Source organism: Marmota monax, unplaced genomic scaffold, assembly GCF_021218885.2.
Source record: "Marmota monax isolate L192 unplaced genomic scaffold, Marmota_monax_Labrador192_F-V1.1 WCK01_AAM20220418_F8-fsc00006, whole genome shotgun sequence".
Taxonomy (NCBI): Eukaryota; Metazoa; Chordata; class Mammalia; order Rodentia; family Sciuridae; genus Marmota; species Marmota monax.
Window position 1 is genome coordinate 29,897,057 of NW_026693712.1, and position 26,715 is coordinate 29,923,771.

General features: G+C 35.6%; 1 protein-coding gene across 8 annotated transcripts in view; it reads right to left on the bottom strand.

Annotated features, from left to right (window-relative positions):
- Pam (peptidylglycine alpha-amidating monooxygenase) overlaps window positions 1-26,715 on the bottom strand; it is a 310,405-nt gene that overhangs the window by 32,197 nt on the left and 251,493 nt on the right. For all 8 annotated transcript variants that reach the window (XM_046459990.2, XM_046459989.2, XM_046459988.2 and 5 more), the window contains 2 exons: window positions 19,466-19,595; window positions 7,443-7,559 (listed from right to left, as the gene is read on the bottom strand). In XM_046459990.2, the coding sequence (XP_046315946.1) occupies window positions 7,443-7,559; window positions 19,466-19,595 (247 nt within the window). The remainder of the gene's footprint in view (window positions 1-7,442; window positions 7,560-19,465; window positions 19,596-26,715) is intronic.

Genomic DNA, 26,715 nt, shown 5'->3' on the forward strand with positions numbered 1-26,715 from the left:
AGGGGGCGGAGCGGAGCCGCCACCCACACCCGCCAGGTGGGCAGACCCACGACCCAGTAGTACATGGGCGTGGTAGGAGGGGCAGGGCAGAGCCGCCCTTCGCGCTTGCAAGGTAAACAGACCTGTGACAGCCTGGCGGGTCAGGCCCAGTGGCCTGCCAGTGTGGTACACACGTCACCCCAACTCGAGTAGGGGCAGAGCAGATCCTTATCCCACGCCCGGATCAGGCCCTGCCGGTGTGGTGGTCACATGACCCCAATTGGAGTGGGGGTGGAGCGGAACCGCCACCTGTGCCCGCAGGGTGAGCAGACCAGTGATCAACCTGCAGATCAGGCCCAGGGGTCCGCAGGCGTGGTAGGAGGGGCAGGGCAGATCCGCCGCCCGCGCCTTCAAGGTAGGCAGACCTACAACAGACCGGCGGATCAGGCCCAGGAGCCTGCCGGCGGGGTACAAACACCACCCTAATTGGAGTAGTGACAGAGCAGAGTCGCCTCCCTTGCCAGGAACAGACCCAGCATCCTGCAGGCGGGGTAGTCACGACACCCCAATTGGAGTAGGGGCAAAGCAGAGCCTCCACTCGTGCCCGAAAGGTGGGCAGATCTGCGACCGACCAGCAGGACAGGCCCAGTGGCCTGCTGGTACGACAGACACGTCACCCCAATTGGAGTAGGGGCAGAACAGAGCCGCCACCAGCTCCCAGAACAGGCCCAGTGACCTGCCGGCGTGGTAGCCACGACACCCCAATTGGAATAAGGAGAGAGCAGAGCCGCCGCCCGCACCTGCAGGAAACATACGCAAGCAGTATGAAAAGACAAGGAAAGAAAGGACCACAAGCAATGCAGGTCAACGCAACTTTAGAAGAGGTAACAGCTGCAGCAGATGGAATGTCAGATAAAGAATTCAGGATATACATGCTTCAGATGATCTGGAGTATCAAGGAAGACATTAAACAGCAAAATCAGACAATGAAAGATCACTTCGACAACGAATTACGCAAACAAATCCAGGAAGCAAAGGATCAACTATACAGGGAGATAGAGGTTATAAAAAACAAGCAATCAGAAATCCTAGAAATGCAGGAAGCAATAAACCAACTTAAAAACTCAATGGAGAATACTACCAACAGAGTAGAACACTTAGAAGATAGAACATCAGACAATGAAGACAAAGTATTTCAACTGGAAAAGAACATAGACAGCTCAGCAAGACTGTTAAGAAACCATGAGCAGAACATCCAAGAAATATGGGATAACATTAAGAGACCAAACTTAAGAGTCATTGGGATACAGGAAGGTACAGAGCTCCAAACCAAAGGAATGAGCAGTCTATTCAATGAAATAATACAAGAAAACTTCCCAGACTTGAAGAATGAGACAGAATCCCAAATCCTAGAAGCCTACAGGACGCCGAATGTGCAAAATCATAAGAGATCCACACCTAGACACATTATAATGAAGATGCCCAACATACAGAATAAGGAGAGAATTTTAAAAGCTACAAGAGAAAGGAAGCAGATTACATTTAGGGGCAAGCCAATCAGGATAACAGCTGATCTTTCAACACAGACTCTGAAAGCTAGAAGATCCTGGAATAACATATTTCAAACACTGAAAGATAATGGGTTCCAACCAAGAATTGTGTATCCAGCGAAATTAAGCTTCAGGATGGAGAATGAAATTAAAACCTTCCACGATAAACAAAAGTTTAAAGAATTCGCAGCTAGAAAACCATCTCTTCAAAACATCCTAGCCAAAGTATTACAGGAAGAGGAAATGGAAAATAACAATGAAAACCAACAGTGGGAGGTAGGACAGTAAAGGGGGGGGGAAACAATCAAAGAGGAAAACAAACAATGTTTAGTAACAGAAATAAACAAATATGGCTGGAAGAACAACCCATATCTCAATAATAACCCTAAATGTTAATGGCTTAAACTCACCAATTAAGAGACACAGGCTAGTAGAATGGATCACAAAACAAGACCCAACAATATGCTGCCTACAGGAGACGCATTTGATAGGAAAAGACATACATAGGCTGAAGGTGAAAGGTTGGGAAAAATCATATCATTCATATGGACTTCGGAAACAAGCAGGCGTGTCCATACTCATATCAAATAAAATAGATTTCAAGCCAAAGTTAATCAAAAGAGATAAAGAGGGACACTACATACTGCTTAAGGGAACCATACACCAACAAGACATAACAATCATAAATATTTATGCCCCAAACAATGGTGCAGCTATGTTCGTCAAACAAACTCTTCTCAAGTTCAAGAGTCTAATAGACCACCACACCATAATCATGGGAGACTTCAACACACCTCTCTCGCCACTGGACAGATCTTCCAAACAAAAGTTGAATAAGGAAACTATAGAACTCAATAACACTATTAATAACCTAGACCTAATTGACATATATAGAGTATACCACCCAACATCAAGCAGTTACACTTTTTTCTCAGCAGCACATGGATCCTTCTCAAAAATAGATCATATATTATGTCACAGGGCAACTCTTAGACAATATAAAGGAGTAGAGATATTACCATGCATCTTATCTGATCATAATGGAATGAAACTGAAAATCAACGATAAAAGAAGGAAGGAAAAAGCATACATCAATTGGAGAATGAACAATAGGTTACTGAATGATCAATGGGTTATAGAAGACATCAAGGAGGAAATTAAAAAATTCTTAGAGATAAATGAAAACACAGACACAACATATCGGAATCTATGGGACACATTGAAAGCAGTTCTAAGAGGAAAATTCATTGCTTGGAGTTCATTCCTTAAAAAAAGAAAAAACCAACAAATATATGATCTCATACTTCATCTCAAAATCCTTGAAAAAGAAGAGCAAAACAACAGCAAAAGAAGTAGAAGGCAAGAAATAATTAAAATCAGAGCTGAAATTAATGAAATCGAAACAAAAGAAACAATTGAAAAAATTGACAAAACTAAAAGTTGGTTCTTTGAAAAAATAAACAAAATCGACAGACCGTTAGCAATGCTAGTGAAGAGAAGAAGAGAGAGAACTCAAATTACTAGCATACGGGATGAAAAAGGCAATATCACAACAGACACTTCAGAAATACAGAAGATAATCAAAAATTATTTTGAATCCTTATACTCCAATAAATTAGAAGATAGTGAAGGCATAGATAAATTTCTTAAGTCATATGATCTGCCCAGATTGAGTCAGGAGGATATAGAAAACCTAAACAGACCAATATCAATTGAGGAGATAGAAGAAACCATCAAAAGACTACCAACTAAGAAAAGCCCAGGTCCCGATGGGTATACAGCAGAATTTTACAAAACCTTTAAAGAAGAACTAATACCAATACTTTTCAAGCTACTTCAGGAAATAGAAAAGGAGGGAGAACTTCCAAATTCATTCTATGAGGCCAACATCACCCTGATACCTAAACCAGACAAAGACACTTCAAAGAAAGAAAACTACAGACCAATATCTCTAATGAACCTAGATGCAAAAATCCTCAATAAAATTCTGGCGAATCGGATACAAAAACATATAAAAAAAATTGTACACCATGATCAAGTAGGATTCATCCTGGGATGCAAGGCTGGTTCAATATACGGAAATCAATAAATGTTATTCACCACATCAATAGACTTAAAAATAAGAACCATATGATCATCTCGATAGATGCGGAAAAAGCATTTGACAAAGTACAGCATCCCTTTATGTTCAAAACTCTAGAAAAACTAGGGATAACAGGAACATACCTCAATATTGTAAAAGCAATCTATGCTAAGCCTCAGGCTAGCATTATTCTGAATGGAGAAAAACTGAAGGCATTCCCTCTAAAATCTGGAACAAGACAGGGATGCCCTCTCTCTCCACTTCTCTTCAACATAGTTCTCGAAACACTGGCCAGAGCAATTAGACAGACGAAAGAAATTAAAGGCATAAAAATAGGAAAAGAAGAAATTAAATTATCACTATTTGCAGATGATATGATTCTATATCTAGCAGACCCAAAAGGCTCTACAAAGAAACTATTAGAGCTAATAAATGAATTCAGCAAAGTGGCAGGATTTAAAATCAACACGCATAAATCAAAGGCATTCCTGTATATCAGCGACAAATCCTCTGAAATGGAAATGAGGACAACCACTCCATTCAAAATATCTTCAAAAAAAATAAAATACTTGGGAATCAACCTAACAAAAGAGGTGAAAGACTTATACAATGAAAACTACAGAACCCTAAAGAGAGAAATAGAAGAAGATCTTAGAAGATGGAAAAATATACCCTGTTCATGGATAGGCAGAACTAACATCATCAAAATGGCGATATTACCAAAAGTTCTCTATAGGTTTAATGCAATGCCAATCAAAATCCCAATGGCATTTCTTGTAGAAATAGAGAAAGCAATCATGAAATTCATATGGAAAAATAAAAGACCCAGAATAGCAAAAACAATGCTAAGCAAGAAGTGTGAATCAGGCGGTATAGCGATACCAGACTTCAAACTATACTACAGAGCAATAGTAACAAAAACAGCATGGTACTGGTACCAAAACAGGTGTGTGGACCAATGGTACAGAATAGAGGACACAGAAACCAATCCACAAAACTACAACTATCTTATATTTGATAAAGGGGCTAAAAGCATGCAATGGAGGAAGGATAGCATCTTCAACAAATGGTGCTGGGAAAACTGGAAATCCATATGCAACAAAATGAAACTGAATCCCTTTCTCTCGCCATGCACAAAAGTGAATTCAAAATGGATCAAGGAACTTGATATCAAATCAGAGACGCGCCGTCTGATAGAAGAAAAAGTTGGCTACGATCTACAGTCGGTGGGGTCGGGCTCCAAATTCCTCAATAGGACACCCATAGCACAAAAGTTAATAACTAGAATCAACAAATGGGACTTACTCAAACTAAGAAGTTTTTTCTCAGCAAAAGAAACAATAAGAGAGGTAAATAGGGAGCCTACATCCTGGGAACAAATCTTTACTCCTCACACTTCAGATAGAGCCCTAATATCCAGAGTATACAAAGAACTCAAAAAATTAGACAATAAGAGAACAAACAACCCAATCAACAAATGGGCCAAGGACCTGAACAGACACTTCACAGAGGAGGACATACAGTCAATCAACAAGTACATGAAAAAATGCTCAACATCTCTAGCTGTCAGAGAAATGCAAATCAAAACCACCCTAAGATACCATCTCACTCCAGTAAGATTGGCAGCCATTAGGAAGTCAAACAACAACAAGTGCTGGCGAGGATGTGGGGAAAAGGGTACACTTGTACATTGCTGGTGGGACTGCAGATTGGTGCAGCCAATTTGGAAAGCAGTATGGAGATTTCTTGGAAAGCTGGGAATGGAGCCACCATTTGACCCAGCTATTCCCCTTCTTGGTCTATTCCCTAAAGACCTAAAAAGAGCATGCTACAGGGACACTGCTACATCGATGTTCATAGCAGCACAGTTCACAATAGCAAGACTGTGGAACCAACCTAGATGCCCTTCAATAGACGAATGGATAAAAAAAATGTGGCATTTATACACAATGGAGTATTACTCTGCATTAAAAAATGACAAAATCATAGAATTTACAGGGAAATGGATGGCATTAGAGCAGATTATGCTAAGTGAAGCTAGCCAATCCCTAAAAAACAAATGCCAAATGTATTCTTTGATATAAGGAGAGTAACTAAGAACAGAGTAGGGACGAAGAACAGGAGAAGAAGATTAACATTTACCAGGGATGAGAGGTGGGAGGGAAAGGGAGAGAGAAGGTAAATTGCACGGTAATGGAAGGAGACCCTCAGGGTTATACAGTGGAGGGGGTAGAGAGAGAGGAGGGGAGGGGAGGGGAGAGGTGGGGAGGGGGGAGGGTGGATGATGGGAAAGGCAGCGGAGCACAACAGACACTAGTATGGCAATTTGTAAATCAATGGATGTGTAACTGATGTGAATCTGCAATCTGTGTATGGGGTGAAGGTGGGAGTTCATAACCCACTAGAATCAAAGTGTGGAATATGATATGTCAAGAAATTTGTAATGTTTTGAACAACCCACAATAAAAAATTAAAAAAAAAAAAAGAAGTAAGGGCTATGATTTGCTTTGAACACTAACACCCCACTGCCGGCCAAGTTGATTTAGCAGCAGTTGTTCCACCTTCCCTCTTAATTCCTTTCTGGGATGACGGTGCCTCTGAGTAATGGATACAGCTCCAAAGAGACAGGCTCAAAGACAAAGTTTGGCCCCTGATTCATCATCTGAGAATATTACAGAAAATTCTGAGTCTCATTATTACCATCTCCACAAGCAGCTGCATTCAAAGCAGTGGCTTGCTGCCTTTCAAAGAGCTGGCCTTCCCTGTGCCTAAGCAGATGGAGTCGAGTATAGTTCCTGAGGCTGCCAGGTTACAATGGTTGAGGAGACTCTAAGCAGGTGTCCCTTTCTTTCAATGACCATGAATATCAGCCAACATTTTTTTGGCTGTCAAATGCCATCTAGGAATAAGACCAAATAATGAATGGCATTCAGAGCCAAATTACATATGCATGCTAAGGAAAGCTAAAAATGATATTTGTTTAGTCTTCACATTTAGATGAGAATAGAGCATTTTTTCTTATCACTGATTACTTGATGCATTTAGTATGTAAATTTTCTGTTAAAAAAGTTTCTTTTAGTATCAAATCGAGCTGACCAGCATGTGTATCAGTGGCTTTAATCTATTCTTTTTTTAAAGTTTCAGATTGACACATTACCATTGTGTGTGTGTGTGTGTGTGTGTGTGTGTGTGTGTATGGCATACAATATGACATAATGATATATGTGTATAATGTACAAGGATTAGCCAGGGGTGATGATGCACTCCTTCTATCTAAACTATTTGGGAGTTTGAGGTAGGAGGATCACAAATTCAAGGCCAGACTGTATAACTTACACCTTGTTTCAAAACAAAAAATAAGGACTGGGATATAGCTCAGTGGCACAGTACCCCTGGGTTCAATATCCAATAAATAATAATAATAATAATAATAATAAAGTGCCATGATTATATTAAGCTAATTAACATATCCATCACCTCAAATACTTTTTGTGGGATAGTATTTGAAATTTATTCTTATAAATTTTAAAATGGGAAGGAAAAGGATATAAATACAGGTTTCCCAAAAGAGGAATTTTTGAAAGCTTCCCAGATGATTCTAATAATCAGTCAAGGTTTAGAACCACTTATTTAGAAAATAAAAGATGAACTGGCCCAATTAGTCTCCTACTTTCTTAAGGGGAGCTGTATAGCTGAATGAAGCTGGCTGTCTGTGGACTGAGACCTATAAAACTGTGAGCCCCCCAAAAAACTTTTTCAAGATTCAATGGTACATTTTATACAATGCATATAGTACAAGTGTTAGTAACAACATATGCCATTTAACTCACAGGTTTTTCCCACTGGAATGGAGTACTGCAGCATTATTTGGATCAATAACAAGAATGGTGTCTTCTTCAATTGGTCCAAGTCCTCTTTGTTGGTAAACAAACTTGCTGTCAAAAGAGCTAAACAAAACACATTAGAATGAAAATAAACAACCAGAAACTCAAGTGACCTTTCACTTGAGATTCTCAAGAGACCCAAAGAAGGGCTGAGATTCAAATGACTTCATTCTTGTCTCTTGGGTTATGATATATACCATTAGCTATTTAGGGTGGTCAATGGAGCTGTGGCATTGGTTTTATAGGGGAAATGTAGTCTCAGATCCTCCAAGCCTGAATCTGCATGTTCACAGAACCCTGGAAGACTAGGAAACACTCACTAAATCTAAATTTTTAAAAGCTGTCCAAATTTTATAATTCAACAGATAATCTTTCAAATTGCAAAACAAAGTGTAACTTATTTTCTTTTTCTGTAATGATAATAACAGTAGGAGGGTAGTGATAAAAATATGTTATTATGCATGCTATAGGTACATGTGAACACATTATAAGGATATCAACAGAATGTCAAAAATGGTTAAAAACCAAAACCAATTTATTTTAAACAAAAATATGCTTAATAACAGAAAAAAATTTCCATATAACACAACAGCTTTACTATGGAATAATTAACTAAAAAACTTAAGATGAATATGTGAATTTCTGCTTTTTAAGTCAGCACCTTTGTTATTATAAAATTTATGAATACACATGTTCACATATGTTTTAAATTTATATTTCTATCTAAATTGCTAGTAATATATTTTCTTCAATTGACAACTGTCATAGACATTATACTTATTTCAGTGCCTGTTTGAGAAATTACAGTAGTCTGTCTTTATTTTTATTTTTGTAGTTGTAGATGGACAGCATGCCTTAATTTTATTTGTTTTTTTATAGGGTGCTGAAGATTGAACCCATTGCCTCACACATGCGAGGCAAGTGCTCTGCCACTGAGCTACAGCCCCAGTTCCTGTCTTTATTCTTGAAACAAACCTTCCAAGACTCTAGTGGATGACTGAAACCAAACATAATACCAAGTCCTATATTTATTATGCTTTTCCCTGTACATACATATCTATGATAATATTTTTTATAAATTAGTCACAGTGAAAGATTAACAAAAATAACTAACAATAAAGTAAAATATAATAATATATTGCAAAAAATGCCCAAATCACTACTGTGATGGTTTGGATGTGAAGTGTCCCCCAAAAGCTCATGTGTGAGACAATATAAGAAGTTTTAGAGGAAAAATGATTGGGTTGTGAGAGCCTTAACCCAATGAATGAATTAATTCCCTGATGGAATTAACTGGTAACCAAATCAGGTAGGGTATGGCTGGAGGAGGTGGGTCCCTGGGAGAGACACTTTGGGGTATATATTTATATCTGGAAAGTTCTTAACTTCCTGATCATCATGTGAGCCACACTCTTTTGCTATGATGTTCAGCCTCACCTAGAGTCCTGAGGAATGAAGCTGGCTATCTGTGGACTGAGACCTCTAAAATTGTGAGCCCCCAAATAAACTTTTCCTCCTCTAAAATTGTTCTTGTTGGGTCTTTTAGTTGCAGCATAGGAAAAAAAAAGCTAAATAAAACAACTACTCTTGAACTTTGGGGCCATTATTAAGTAAGAGAAGGGTTAGCTTAACACAAGCACATGATACCTGCATAGTCAGCCTGATAACCAAGACATATACGAGTTGACTATTGAAAGGTAGCAGATCTAGCATAGGTACAATGGAGAAAGGGATAATTCACATTCTGGGAAGGACAGAGGGAGAGCTCATCAGGCCCCTCAGAACACTGTATAATTTAAAATGACTAACTGTTTATTTCTGTAATATCCTACATAATATTTTTGGATCACGGTTGACTATAAGTAACTGAAGCCATGAAAAAACAACAAATAAGAGAGAAAAACTGTATATGTCCATGGAAAGAATGACAAAGTCTTCTAATCCAAGCTTATGTAATATGAGGATAAATGTATGAAACACCAAGAGAACAACTTATATTTTTAAAACAAAGTATTGTATCATTACATAGACATGTACATAAACGTGTGTGTGTGTGTGTCTGTGTGTGTGTGTATTTCAGCTAGAGGAAGTCAATGGATGATCAATGCATATTTCTGTAAAATATTTCCATTATAGTATTGGGAAATGCTGTGTAAAAAATTATTAATATTTTGTAGTTCCACCGAATAAACAAAATAACAATTTGAATAACATTGAATATTTACTGAGATATATTTGCAATTTGGGAAGTTGACAGACTGCTTAAATTTGTCATATATCCATTGATTAGTAAGTTGATATTTTTATAGAACTTATGTGAAGTCCCAGTAGAAGAACAAAAATTTTGCAAATTACTTTCCCTTGCCATTAAAAATATTCATCACATCATTATCTGAGCTTCTTGACTATTACAGCCTTTTGTATATATCTTATTCCTGAAAGAAAACAATAAGTCCCTGAAGTAGTACTTATTAATGATGCATTCAATTGAACACAAAATATTGATTCAGCTTTGTCAACCTAAAACTTAAGTAAAACTGTTTACATATGCTATCATGTGCAGTTAAAACCACACAGCAGTATCTAAAAAATACATAAATTAATGAAATGGAAGTAGCACCACTAACAAAACAGATATAAGATGTTCATGGGACCATTATTACATTGAAATGTGTAATACTGTTGGATGTATAAGAATATACAAGGTATTATGAAATCATGAGAGACGGATTTAAGGGCAAACATGCAGTCACTCATGGTTGATACTATGAAAACCAAGAAATTAATATTATAATCTTAAGATATTTTCAATATTAATTTTTTACTTAAAATATCATAATTATTCATTAGGGAAACAAAAGTACTGGATTCAACCATAAATGATTTTTGTCTTTCAACTTGTCTGTGTTATTGGAAAACTAAATTTTGACACATCTAAACAGTATGCTCTAAGTTTCCCATCTATGTGTATGAAACAGGATGTAATCTCCTTATTCATTTTTTAAGGTTCAAGTTTTATATTCCTCATGGTTCAGAAACATTTTAGTGCTTGAAAGTCACCATAATTATATAAATAATGTGAAACTTATGCTTTAGGAGTTACTACGTCTCTCTCTCTTTTTTTTTTTTTAAGGAAATTTTTGAGATAACTGTGGATTCACATGCAGCTGTAAAAACTGACACAGAAATTTTCTCTGTATAATTTACCTAGTTTTCTCCAATGGTAGCATTTTGTAAAAGTATATTAAATGTCACAATTAGGAGACTTCTACAGACAAAATCTACTGATGATATTTAGATTTCCCATTCTCCTTTTTATTTCCTAAAATTTCCATTTATTCTTACAGTTCATTTGCTTGAACATGGAATATAATGGCACATTACTTTTCTACATTATCTAAAATTCAGTAACATGAGAAGTTAGCAAGTCTTCACAATCAAGTTTGTATGTAAGATAGTGTTCTAATTTACCACTGACAGCTAATAATGGCAGCAGTCCAACAGTCTATTACATATCTTATAAGACTTCAGTATATAAGAACTCAGTACACCTAACTCTATATCTTCTCTCTACAGAGTGATGAACCTGATATATTTACTTGATCCTGGTTTTCTCCAAGAATGGGTTGCAGTAACTTTGTAAGATAACTGCCCCCCCCAAAGCCATCTTGTTATTCATTTAAATATTCACCATTGGATCTAAATCTCTGGTCATTTTTTTTTTAATGTAAAACATTCTTACACTTACTGATGGGGGCAAAGTAGAAAGAGCAGAAAGGAGATTTTTCCTCTCAGGAGCATTCATTGAACTTGTATAACTTAAACCATTTCTTATAGATCTAGCTTATTTCTCTAGACACTCAAATATTTCACAATATAAATATTATTCACAGGCAGTCATGTAAGCTCAGAGTCATGGATCTGAAACATTGGGCTTGGCTTCCAAGAAAAAAAGCTGTGTTAAGGAAGAAAGATAAATAATCCAGACCCACAGTGCTGTTCCAGTCAAGTCAAATGAAAATGTTGTAGCTGATGAATAGGTAAGTGAAGTACATCCTTTATCCATGGTACTGTTCTGTACTGCTCACAAATGTAGAAAAAATATGTCAAATAATTTATGGTTTGCTGTCACAAACACAATTTGTGTGTGGGCCTCTAAACTTACAATCTAGAGACTTTAAATTTCTATGAGTGGTAATAAACAGTAAAATTAGGTAATTTGAAGATTATCTATTTTTATTTCATTACCTACTTTTTGGTGATGTAACAGTAAATTGTGAAACAGAAAGTGAAGTAACTGAAAAAAATAAGTAACAAAACTATGTAAGACAGTAAATATGTCAGATATTGATCATCATAAATTGGACCAACAGAATATATCTACTTTCTCAACTTATCAAGGTATGTATTATTTCTGGTGCTGGGGTTGTGGCTCAATGGCAGAGTGCTCACCTAGCACAAATGAGGCCCTGGGTTTAATACTCAGGCCACATAAAAATAAATAAATAAAATAAAAGTATTCTGTTCATCTACAACTAAAAAATATTTTTACAAAAGGCTTATTTTTTAGTACATATTATAATGTAACAACTAAGAATTTGGCCTTATTGTTTATTTCATTAGCTACCACAAAGTACACTCCTGCTATTAGTGTATAAAAAAAGAGCAATTTATGTATTTCTTAAGACTAGCCAATTTTCCATATCTTTATAATTACTTGTACATATTACTACTATGCTCCCCCTACATCTATCAAAGATCTCATTGATTATGCAAGTTCTTGAATTTATTAATTGGGGACTCTAATTTATTAATTGAGAAATGTAATTACAATCCATCAAACCAAGAAGAAAAATAACGGAGAAAAGAAAACATAACAAAACAGAATTCTAAGATGCTCTACTTATATTAATAGCAGTTTAAATATATTAATTTACTTTAGTAATAAAAATAGATAAGAAAATATAGAATTCTTAGGAAGAATTTAGCTGTAAAGGAGTTAACCACAACTCAAGAGGGCCCGACTGCTTCATTTAAAATCTTTGTTGACACCCTTTAACAGATGTCTATATGTTTAAACTGACAGCATCAAGGGACATTAAATCACTCAATTGATTGGGTGTCTAGTCCTAATCCTTTCACTGGGGATGGCTAGAGTTTCATGGAATGAACAGCTGCTCCCTCGTGTTACACAGGGCAAATAATAAAAGAAATGGACTTTTTTATTTAAATGAGAAATCTCTCTCTCTCTCTCTCTCTCTCTCTCTCTCTCTCTCACACACACACACACACACACACACACACACAGTCAAATAAAATAGTTTATAAACTCTTGTAATTCAAAGAACGCTAACCCTTGAACAGTTCACAAATGCAAGTCAGATTATAGAGCTGGATACACCGTTGCTATAGCAAACTGCCTATTAATGTTCTAAAGCAGCTACCCCACATTATAAGTGGCAGAGAGGTCTTTATTTCAACCACATTTAACTTTTTACAGGATATAATAATACCCTGCACATTTCACGCAGTGCCGGAAGCACTGATGATTTTTGTTTGCTTCTCTGAAAAAGCACTCAACTGAAAAGACTGAACTGAGGCCTATGGGCTGGAATTCATCTGTTCTTTATTTTAGCAGTTTGAATTCCCTATTAATGATTTTGCACATTAGCAGCTAATCAAACAGTTTAGATAAGGCTGAGAAGAAATGCACTGTTATATTCACACACACAAGAAGAGCTAGACTAAGGGGAAAACAAACTTCTGTGCCATCAATCAAAATTAAGGAATGCAAAATAAAAAGAATAGCAATGGAAGAAATAATTGAAATATAATGTTATTATACAATATATAATGTAATAATATAAATTTAAGGAGCCAGGGAAAGAACCATAGGTTTTTATGTGAGAAAATAGGTAGGAATGTACGGTTGCTGTTAGGAAGCAAAGACATACCATACAAAGGCCAGAGACTAAGTGGAATATAACTTAATATTATGTTAAACACAGCTACTCCTGAGTATTTGCACTTGCAAAAAATCCCTGTGATGAGGAAGAGAGGAAGGCAGACAAAAAAAACAAACCCCCCCCCCCCAAAAAAAAAAACTATGACTATTTAGAGCCCTGATGAGTCTAAAACGTGAAACACTCCAAATTGCATTAAAGAGAACAAAGAAATAGGTCTGTGGCACCTGCTCTCTCTGATTTCTGTTCAGTCAGCAAGACCACTTGGTACAAGTTGCTTAACAAAGTGCAGTTTGTCATTCAAGAGTATGAGACAGTTTGAAAGCCCTCGTGCCTTTTTTTTTTTTTTTTTTGATAAGGAAACTGAGAATCTTGGAGTTCAAATACCTTAATGTAGTCTCAAAGCTTAGAAACTGTAAACAAAATTCAAATCTAGGTCTCCTGTCTCTAAAAATAAGTGTTTTTTTCTCTTACTAGGATTGGCTTTACTAGACTTGAAAAATCTCCCAGATTCTAATTCAATGCATATATACAGAAGAGATGGAAGACGAGTCAAATAAGGAATTAGAGAAAGTGGCATAAAACTGAAAGAAATTGCTTGAGTAAAGTAAGAAATAGAAACATGAAAGAAAGGGGTGGAATATGTAAACTTTCTTTTTTTAGAACTCAGTCAGATGTGAAGATTCAAGGTGTCCTTCAGTCACTTTGAGTTCTGCTTCCTAGGCTTTTATTTTTTAAGGTGTGAGGGCTGGAGATGGAGCTCAGTGGTTGTGTACTTTCCTAGAGTATGTGAGGCCTTCTGGGTTTAATCCACAACATAAAAAAAAAAAAAATTAAGGTGCTAAGGAATTGCAGATGAAGAAGCAGAACCCCAGACAGATATCTTATTAAGGATCCAGACAACAGGTGAGAAAAATCTTGAACTAATTTTTTTTTTCTCCAAGTTAGGAAGAAAACAGATTTATAAAACAACAGATTAAGGCAAAATTCCACAGAGAATTGATGAAGAGATGGTTTGTGACCACGATTCTCTATGAACAAAACTTGTAAAATCAACCATTCAGGTATTCATATTTTATAAACAACACTTATAAAGATATAAAAGACATGCTTATCAAACAGACAACACAGGGCTGAAAGAAACAGCTTAACCTCTGGTTAATCAGGATTAAAATAACATCTGTACAATTGAAAAAGTGCAATGCTAAATCTAATGAAGTGAAATATAATTAGAATAAAGTCTTGAATTTGATTTTTTAAAAACACCGTATTCGTATAAATTTCTGCTAAAAATTTCAGCATAATTTTATGAAATAAAAAGATCTGAGATTACAAATTCAACATAAGGCAACATATCTGAGGTTAATACAATCATTTTAAACTAATCATTTAATACTAATATCTAGAATCCACATCAAAGAAAGTAATCACAGCATCACTGACCAGATAAATTATATGAGTTATTGTGGTCACTTCTAGACCACATTAAAGCCCTGAGAAGCCAAAGTGCCTTAGATGAAAGTAATCACATCAGCATGAACACTGGTTGAGGACCTGGGAAATATTAAGCATACAGAAGATACATGTTTCTTCAAAATGCAAATATTTAACATGGAGAAAGGGGAACAAATCCATCTGAATTATTGCCATAAGGGTGAATTCAGAGTTAAGTTTAACACAACGAAGAACTTTATAACATCTGAATGGATCTCATAATTATATAACACCTAAAAATTAGGGATAAGCCTCCTAGCTGTTAAATAGGTATGTAATGTGAATTATGCATGGCACAACCCAACCATAGCAGAGATACATATCCACATCTAGAGAATTTCTTGCCATCAAAATATTCAAGCATAGAACAAGTATTGAAGATGTTATAGAAAAAAATGTATGCATTAAGTGGGAGGCTGGAGATAACCCTCTGGTGGACATTTCCTGTTGAGGATCTCTGTGTGCACTGTACTGTTTTGTGTTAATGAGACCTCAACCTTTGTTTGGCTGACCCAACATTCTTTGTTTGCCTTACTCTCAGCCCATTTACTCTAGATGGTATCGACTGTACTCTCAGGTTCAAGGAGTAGAACAAGTCAGGCTAAGCCAAAGAGTGGATTTCATTTCTCCACTCACAATAACTAGTTCAAGGATGGAAGAGATAAATCAGACAAAGGAATGCTATAAAGGCTCAACCTAGACTTTTCTGTTCCCCTATCAGGGATGTAGGCTCTCTTTACTTCAAGACTAGTGAAATAATGTGATGCTGAAGCTGTGAGGGGAAAGGAAGGACATTAATCAATCTGGAAATGGAGCCAACCAGGAGAAAATGAATTGAAAAATGAATCCTGGTGATGTTGCTAGGGCCATCACATTCCTTGAAGTTTTCATTATGCAAACAAAAAAACTTTCTTTTTCCCTAAACTAGTTTGTGTTGGGTTTTCTCTCTTACTGGTAACAGAATCTTAGGCAACTCAACTTCTAAGGTCCCTTCCAAACCCCTGCAAAGAAATGACAAATGAAATAAAGGACACAACTTTAAACACCCCAAAATCCATGGCAAGGCTCATAGTTTAGTTAAGTGGGCGTGTAATGTGGATTCCATTTGATATAACCCAACCACAGTAGAGACACAAGAAAGAAAGGCCAAGATGCAAGGTTTTGATTGCTGTCCTGATTTTAAGATAGAGACCCAGGAACAGCAGTTACTGAGAGAAGTGCTACCAAGCCCCTGCTGAGAGGAATTTAATGATTAAAGAGCTGGAGCTGCCATGCTGCCCTAACATCAGGGCAGACAAGAGGCTCTTTAAAATTTCATTATTCCCTCCTGGCAATAGGCTTTTCCTACTTCTGCTGGAAGAAGCTTCTTAGAGTAGCCATATTGAAGTTAGGTACATATGGGAGGAAAATGGAAATCAAATTGACAAGGAAGTGGCAATCATTTTTCAGGAGGTTAAGTGGTTTATTATTATTAATAATATTACTTCAGTTGCCATGCTCATTTAGCAAAGGTTAAGTAGAAGAATAAGAGCTGATCAGGGCTATCAGATAATAATGATGAGTAATAGTATTTATAAAGATAGTTGATGCAATGGTATCAAAGGAATTTGGGGTACTAAATATTAATTAGGGATTATTAACTCCAACCACTGTCTGATTCATAAAAAAATGATCATCTCCTAAGAACTATGGGGTATAGAGTGCTTTGATTTGATTTAGAGCAAGCCATTATCTTATGGAATTTACAATTTTCTGAACTTAAGAAATAGGATAGGAAAGATTCTAAGAAAAATCAATAGTAGGATTTCTCACTACTCTGCCCAAATAGTATAGCAATAAGAATGCGATTTCCACCTAATCTTTAATTTACACTGTCCCTCATTAGCACATCATATATTCTGCTGGAAGGTGCTGTCTTCTTCTTCATACAATCCTTGGATTTTTAATGGAGAATGAAAAATATGTACTCTAATTAATACAGAGTAACATATTTATACAGTTTTATAGATAGGTAGATAGGATGGTCTTGCACGACCAAACAACAGAGCCACATCTAATTTTTTTCTTTGAAGAAATACAAATTTATTTTCTTAAAGAAATAATTACAGAATAATCCACTTCCAATTCTCTTCATGAATAATAAAGCAGGGACTGGCTTGGAAGCAGAAATCTGAGGGTTGAAAAAGAATTTTTCTTGAAACTATGGATTACAAAGACAGCCAGAGGCCGACATGCAATACCAGAAACACAGAGAGAATGAGAGATAATGAATGTTCTTACATCTGACAGATAAAGATGAAGTAGAAAGAAAAAAACAGATTTAATGAATAAAATCAGCAGTTCACTATAAAGCATTGCATTTTCAATGGTACCCATCGGTTGATGCCATTTGCCAGGGTGAACACACCAGGGCTTTGGCAATGAAATGGAAATCAACAACTACAAGATACTGGTTATCCAGATGAAAACTAGATGCCAGGAAAAAAATCAGTTCTTCAGATAGAACTGCCACATAAGCCACAGAAAATGTTCTTATATGGCTCTTTTTCATAGTTGTGTGTCATCTCCTACCCCAAGCTGGTCTTTATGGATCTCTCTTTCTATTGAACTATTCCAGCTTCTGCTGCTTACTTGAAATGAATATCTTGTTAAAAGGGAAACTTGGATTTTGTCCAATTTAGTTTTAGCCAGCTGAAACAGTATGAATGGGAGAAAATGATGCTGTAATTTTCTTGTCTGGTAAAAAGTGGCTGGAAATCCATGCAGAAAATGTAGCAAAATTCATTAAAATGATGAGTACAACACAGTGAATAGTGATAGTTTGCTTTTAAAAGCACTTGTTAAAATACCATTAGATGTTCAATAACAACTAAGATGATGTATGAATGGGAATTTTAAGTTTGATTGTTTGCTTTGAACTCTGAAATAATCTCTTTCTCAGAATTCACTTCCAAGTGTGACAACTAGAAAGAACAATTAAACGGTGACAGTTACCAATCTGTTTTGAAATTATGCCCAAATTCCATCTTCAAGTGCATAAAGAATACTGCATATATGTATATGTAATAGAGTGAGTTTAACATAAATAAGTTTGATCAACATCTCTGAAAGTGGATAAAAATGAATTATACGTGTAAATCATCAATATTCCAAATGAGACCCTGTGGTTTTAAGTATGAAAGGAGAAGAACTGTTAGATTTAATTAATAAGATATTTTAAATTTTACCTTCAAATGTAAACTTGTGATGAAATAAATGAATAAGAATAACTAAAATAACCTGTTAAATTTTGGAACAAAGTTTTCAAAATTCAATCAGGTGAGTGTGCTTATAAATCTATTAAATGCAGTATCACCAATTGGTTAAGGGGGCCCACTTGAGTTAGATGTAAAGGACCTGAAGCCATACTCTGCCATTTGCTAACGTGACACTGGGAAAATACTTGGTCTTTCATCTGAAAAATGAGTGGTAACAGAGTCCCCCTGTTATAAGATAATTTATGTAAATATTTATAACACTGGAAGGCCAGCAGTAAGCATTCAATAAGTGTTGGACATTTTCCATAAAAATCCCTCTAAAGAGATAGTAGAAGACAGAATGAAAGGACAACCCAGAGGAGAAAGCAGGAAAATAAGACAGCCTTCATTTTCTTTGGTGCTCATTAAAAGAACAAATTCCAGTAAAAAAAATTAATCTACATCAAAATGTGAAGGCCAAGGTATTGACCATCTGCACACATGTGGTGGCCAAACTGCTCCAATCACAGTATCCAGGTTAATTGTTATGTGCGCCATGGAATGATGGAGAGACAGCCCAATGCATTCAGACTCATTTTGTATTAGGACAGGAAATGTACCAGTAACCTTCCTTAGATGGTTGTATATAATTATTAACTTCTTGGTAGTCGTGAAATGTTTTAGCAAGTACAGAATGGACTACTTTTAATATTTTCCCCTTGGGAGGAGGTGGTAATTTCAAGGAGGAGGAAGATTGGTACAACTTTCTTTCCATAAACTAGTAGGTGAGACCACTGTGTTTTAAAAATGCATAAGATTTCCTCTCTGGTAAGGATTGCAGTCATACATTAAAAGAATAAACATATAAATATATTTTTCTCATAAAAATCATGGACACAATATGTAGGATTATGTGCAAATATAAAACATACATTTAACCATATTCCTGGATTTTAGAATTAGAGAATGAGGGGAAGAAATAATCAAAGAAATACTTCAATACACTTAGAGTACCATAATGTTGCATGTCATTTGTTAATAATGAATCCTGGAAAACTTATCACTAATGACTAACATCAGATAAGGAGAGCCATCCAGTGTTTGCATGTCTCTAGATGGATGTACCAGACACATTTTGTATAGTGTTCCTCCCCCAGCCCCAAAATCACAATGAAAATCAACATAATAGTCTTCTCATCATCATTCTTACTTTAATAAAAATGATACACACCACTTTTCATTTTCATTTATGCCATGAAGGAAAAATATTACTTACTTTCCATCCCAGACATGGTCTCCTCTGTGGAAAATCACCAAGTTATTCTTAGAGTCCAGAGCCACCCCAGAAACCTGGCCTGGCAACAGAAAAACTCCAGGCCAATCCAGTGCCTCCTCTACATGGAAATCTAAAAGATAAATCCATACATTTAGAGTAAAAACAAAAGCTGGGATAACTTCATCACTATTCACAATGGGCATAAAAAGCTCATGCATTAGCATCACTAGATGCAAAGAAATTGTCAAGCCGTGCTCTACATAAATCATACCACATGCACATGCTAAGTAGCTTCTTGTGCTATGAAATGTTACAACTGCCTGTAAACTTGTCTTGAAGCTATTTGTGTTCTCTCTCTCTCTCTCTCTCTCTCTCTCTGTCTTTTGATAGTAAGATGCCTGCCTGACAATTTGAAACTTCTACCTTCTTGATATGATTCTTACTTTAAATTGGTAACTTTGGAAACTATTGCAATGATATGGCATCGTTTTAATACAAAGTGGTTAAATGTTGTAAAGAAATAGCAAGAATGGGCAGGCAGTAAGTCTGTCACTTCACTCTCTTCTCTCACTCTTCTCTCTTTTGAGTAAATTCTGGATGTTCAATATACAATAGCGCTCATAACAAACCATTCATTGATTATCCCTTGCATAGGGAACATATAAGATATGAACCTCATTTCTCCTAGTGTACCTATAAAAATGAGACACTCTTTCCCTTTCTGTAATTCATTGTTGCCCAACACAAGAAAAAGGAAAAAACAAAACAAAACAAACAAAAAAGCATTGAGAGTGAATGATTTCCAAGTTATTTTCATTTCTGATCAGAAAACATTTATTCTCACAGAAGACCTGGGTTCATTTGTGTTAGTCCCTTTTCTAAACCTACTCATAAATAAACCGGTACAAGGTACAGAGTTGGTATACTAACTGAGGATATATAATCATGAAGGTTACTGAGAAAGCTATTATATCAGTGCCAATATTTCTTTCCCTCTCAAATGCTTCAACAGAGATGATGAAAAATAGCAATTCTAGTTTCATTTCTCCTTCCCACCCTCTGAAGGATGTGGCAACATGCAGTGGAATCCTCAAAAATAGGTATTAAAATGACTGATGAAAGAAGGGAAGCTCAGGGCTTGTATGATCAGCTCCTGAAAACTTGAGAGGATGCTGAGGTGAGAATAAGAACTTTAAAAAAACAATTCTGCCAAATATATAAAAAGAAAAAGTTCCTTTTTACTCAAATCATTTTTATCTTTCACATTTAATTTTTCTGTAATATAAATTAACAAAGCAGTATAATCAATAAAAGGAGTATACCAATCTGCCAACAACCTTTGCTGAAGCATCTTTGACAAATATTTCCTAAGTGTGTTTTCTAAGTGTGTTTACTAGATTTCTGGACACTATACTAGATTCTGGAAACATAAAGAAGTAAAATGTGTTTTTTGGCTTTGACAAATATAAAGATATAATAGAGATATTTAAAAAACAGGATGGGAATGTAATAGGATACAATAAGAACCAAATACTTTTGACACAACAGTGCAGGAAGGCAGGCATCAGTCTATACTTCTGACTGAAGTTTGCTTGGGCTGGACTGGGGTGGGGTAAAGGTCTACTTGGGAGATCTCCCAGAGGAGCAATATTTGTGTGGGCACTAAAAGGTAAGGGGGTGGAGCTTGCTGAGTCTAGAGAGGGCAGAGAATAGTCCACTCAGAACAAGGGAGGATGTTTATGATTTCAGAATGTGTTTCAAGATGTTTAGAAAACTGGAGAGGAATCCTGTCTGTGCTTGGTGTTTTGGGGAGAGGGGGCAGGCAAGGGGCAGGATAAGCCAACTCTGAGATCTGCTTTGAAATCAGAGAAGAAAATTATTGCATTGTATACTACACAATGAGACATTTAACAATGAGAGTCTGTAGTTTTCAGCTGTTGTGTTTTGACCTATGCTATGATTATGCTTAAGGCATCCTGCAAGTACATTATAAGTAGCAATAAAGAACAGAGTTGGGGAACAGTTTACTTTTGAAATACACCTGAGCTCACGAGGATGTCATTTTCACTCATGTGTATTATGATATGCCTTCTCGAGTTAAGAAGATGAGGCAGAGTTGGCACGCCTGAACTGGTACATAACACTGGGCATAGCAGTGGATCTGAATGGAACTGTAGATGAATTGCATGAATTGTCTATCATGCTTGATTGTCAAAGCAGGAAAAAGGGTTGCAAACTGCTGCCACAGGCAATTGGGAACCACACAAAAGGTTTAAAGCATGAGGTGGCATGATTAAAACTATATTTTTTAAAGTTAACTCCAGAAATAAGGTCTAAGAATTATAATCGGAGACACCAAGATAGCTCAATGGATGGATACATCATTTCCCCAAGAAAATGATTTAAATAGTTTGAATTTGCTTGAGATACAGGTTGTACTTTGTTCATTCTCAGCTTGGTTATAGTGTGTCTATTTAGTTGCCACTCTGTTATACTCACTCCCCAACGGCAGAAACTTCTGTTGGTACTCCACATGATTCTAGGTAGAATTCTTCCAAGGCAGGAATCACATCTCAGTGTTTGGTCAACTTGAATAGTGCTTGGCCACAGTATGGCCTAATAAATGGACTAAACTGAGTCTATGCTCCATTCTCTACTTGTTTATGTTGTGAACATAATGTTTATGTATTTACATGTGTTTATGTATTTACACATCCTTATTATCTTATAATTCAGTTGTATGGCCACTATTCATCCTTAGAACAGAGCTGATGATACTGTGAGGATACTGAATAAAAATGTGAATTGTTTAATTACTCTCATTTAATATCACAGAAACATATCACAGCTCCTGGGACCTTTCTGTTCAGTGGTCCACCAAATAGTACTGGGTGCTAAGTACTCATGAAGGTGCAGAGAAACTAATTCTGAAAGAATATGCCAATGTCACCAAGAGTTCTTTGTTCTGGGACCAAAAATGGAATTCATAAAATATTGGAAGTAACATGTAAAGAACTTTAATATCGTTGTGAATTTTCAAACTATCAAACACCCTTAAACTGGTTAAGAGCTTGAAAAGTCTGCAAAAAAGCATTGACACATGGATTGTTTTGAGCCTAATCATACCTGTTATGAAAATATTGGTTTGTTACATGAACGAATAATTTTTGGTTGAAAAATTTTCAGGGAGGAAAGGCAGTGTGAACACCGAGAACATATTCATTAAAATATCAACTTTTGGTAGATTTTCAGTATGGCAAAGGTGATGTATAAGGAAATGTATGAAGTCTAACACCATGAATAATCTGGTTATTTAAGTATCAAATATATAGAAAAGTTATTAAATTGTATTTGATTTTATTTAAAATACTTGACATTTATTAAGATTACCTAGCTAAGAGTTTAAAATTTGTAGAATATGGGTATCCTTATTTGCCAGAAATTCTAGATAGCTAAAGGAGAACCCAGTTCATGTTCTCCTCTGTGAATGCTGGTCCAGGATGTTGATGCCTCAGGGTCACTGGTTCTTTTTTCTTTTCTTTCCTTTCTTTCTTTCTTGTTTTTTTTTGTTTTTGGTTAGGTAATTCAAGGTTATTCCCTTTAAGATTAAATGATCATGAATTAAGTCTGTCATTTAAAAGAGTGGTATAAGTAGATGGAATTAATACAACTGTTTTTCCCATCCCTGCTTGTCACTACTTGAGAATCACACAACACTATAATGCTATTGGAATTATCCTGTCATTTTCTCCTTTGATGGGAAGACAAGTTTAGCCCTGAGCCAGACTTCAGACCCCATCAAGAATGATTATTTTAAAATCTCCAATTAAGTAAAATTTCAAATCCTTACTAAAAAAATACACACATATCTATATCTATATCTATATATTTTCCCCCTATCCTCTACTTAACACTTTCAATCATGGAGAAATTAAAAATTATAGTTTAGTTTCCCCTTAGAGTTTAAGAAACAAGTCAAAACATGACTAAGTTAATTCTGTAGATTTACAGTTTTAACTTGGAAATTAAATACAAACTCCTTACCTATGACCTTGGGCATCAAACACAGTCTCTAAAGTGTGAGCTACTTTAAATTCAGATGGTAAATGATAAGATTAATTAAAGCTTGATCACTTATGTTTTAAAATCTGGTTTTAAAAATTTATTAGAAGAAACAATACTTTTTTAAAAAAATAAATTTATATAATCTATTGATCTTAGTGGCTTTGATATAACTTCATTGTAATTTCTAAAAGATGAAAAAAAGTGAAAAAAATCCTGAGATTTTATTTATTTATTTTTAAAAATATCTTTATTTTATTTATTTATATGTGGTGCTGAGGATCGAACCCAGGGCTTTCCACATGGTAGGCAAGTACTCTACCTCTGAGCCACAACCCCAGCCCCCTCCTGAGATTTTAAAATGGTGTCATTTTTCAACTGATATATAACAATTTTTATAACAAGTTTAGTTTTCCTATGAAAATTACTTATACTCATTATAAATAAAGATAAATGTTTAGCTTCATATTATGTCATGTATTTAGAAAAAAAATACTACTGTTAGAAAAATTAAATATTACTATTAGAATTTCATCAATAAATTACTAAAACAATTGTACACTTTCCAAGAAAGATTAATGTTACTGATCAATGCTGCTTTCACATGAAATTATTAATAAGCATTTGAAAGGGCATTCATTTATCTGTGCTACATAAGGACTGGTAGAGATAGATGAAGTAAAAATTATATAATTTCAAACCCAGAACTATGACAATTTCAATGAAGCATCTTTGACAAATATTTCCTAAGTGTGTTTTTTATAGGGCATTATACTAGATTTGGGAATACAAAGAAATAAAATGTGTTTTTTGGCTTTGACAAATATAAAGATATAATAGAGATATTTAAAAAAACAGGATGGGAATGTAATAGGATACAATAATAACAAAATACTTTTGACACAACAGTGCAGGAAGGCAGGCATCAGTCTATACTTCTGACTGAAGTTTGCTTGGGCTGGACTGGGGTGGGGTAAAGGTCTACTTGGGAGATCTCCCAGAGGAGCAATATTTGTGTGGGCACTAAAAGGTAAGGGGGTGGAACTTGCTGAGTCTAGAGAGGGCAGAGAATACTCCACTCAGAACACATGAGGATGTTTATGATTTCAGAATGTGTTTCAAGATGTTTAGAAAACTGGAGAGGAATCCTGTTTGTGTTTGGTGTTTGGGGGAGAGGGGGCAGACAAGGGGCAGAATAAGCCAACTCTGAGATTTAAGCCTAAGGAAAAAGAGCCTGATAAAATTACTAGAACATTTCAAGCAAACCCAAAATGTAGTGGTTGCTTTTCCTGCACTTGCCAATTTCCACTGAGTAAAGAAAAGATGCTTTATTTTGATTAGGGATTGTTATTAATCAGAAGTGCCAGCAATAACCATAATTAAGTAGAACTATAGGAGAAATATTTATACTGAAGACAAAAAGAAAACAAGAAATAATTATAATTTTAACTTAATGGGGAAGAAGTGAGAAAGAGAGGTGAGATTCAACCAGGGGCTCAAAAGCATTTGCAGAATTAAAGTTTCTTTCATTGTAAATGAAATTTTAATTTTGGTCAAACAGTTTGGCAATTGACTGAGTAAGCATGATCAAAAGTCATCTACATCTATAGTGATTATAATTGTAAACAAAGATGATTAAATGAAAATTAAACTTCCTATGTATCTATCATCTATCTGTCTTTTCTATATAGTTTATATTTTTGTGAGATGCAGAATAACAAAGTGACTAAAAAATAAGACTCAGGAGCCAGTGGGCCTTGTTTTGTTTCTTGGTTCCTTAAACTGTGGAACTTGGGCACCTTTCTTTGCTTCGATTTCTTTCTATCTAAAAAAGGTTTATAAATAGAGTTATTGGGGGGATTAAATGAGTTAATGAATCTAGAACACTTAGCTGGGTTCAAAGTAAGTGCTATGTAGTTGCAAGTTGTTACTTGCTTCCTCTCCAGAGATGAAAGTTCAACCAAGAAAATGCCTTACTTTATCCTAGGAATTCTGTGAGACTTGCCCAGTAGTAAACATATGACTGAGAATGAGATAAGAATGGTCTCGAAAATAAATGAGTTGTTCATAGGAATTAATGAAAAAGCTCAATGATTGGTAAGAGTAGACTTTCTGAGTGAATCCTCTTACCTGATCAGAGTGTCACAGATGCAATGTAGTTTAACATCCAAAAGTTAGCAGTATATGCTGAATCAGTCTTTTATAGTTAATAAATAGTAGTGCAATCAATCCTTCCTGCTAGAATAGCTATATCTAGTTTTTCATTGTTTGTTCAATAAGCCCAGTTTCCAGAAGGCAACTAGTAGAAAGACAGCTAAGATTTTATTTCTATTCAATCAATTCTATCTCAAAGTAGATATTAAACTAATAATGGCAGTAATTAAACTACATGAAGGATAAAAAAGGAATGCATTTGTTGCCCAGATGACCAAATTGAATATTTCTACATTGTACATCATATACCACATGCAAACACCAAGGTAGATCAATGTAAGTGATGAGAGATGGGAAGAGCCACAAACTTCCATCATGATAGAACACTGCCAAACACTTTCTTAAATTACTAAAGTGTGAAATTTTGCAGCTTTCCTATACCCTGCAAGATAAATATCTTTTACAAATGCTACTTAAGTAATTAATATTTATACTTTGGTATTTAATTTTTGGATCTCAATTCAACATGACATTAAGCTAGTAATAATCATCATAAGTATTATTAAAGTGTCATAACATGTTATAAATGCTTATTATTTTTCACTGTTAGGAAAACTTTCCATATATGTTCATCTGACCCCCACTCAAAACCTATGAGAATTGTGCTGTTATAACCCTCATTTTGTAGTTGGAAAACCTAAAGATTAGAGAATGAAGCAAAAAAACAAAACTTGCTAAGGGCCCACACAGTAAATGGTATAGTTTGAATTCAAAGCTGGTAGACAGCCAGGAGTCTACTACATTCATTACACTACCTCCTTGAAGTGGGTTCCAAATTTTATCTTGGTCAAATGGAGAACTGGTTGGGGATAAACTGCATTGTTTGTGGATATTTGTACTCTTAGGGACACAATAAAAACATGTTGTGCAAAACTGGAAACTGTCTCTCCACTGTGCTCATTATGATGCTTGGTGCTCAATGATATTCAACCCTAAATCATGTGGAGAACCCAACATTAAAGGCAGATGCCAGG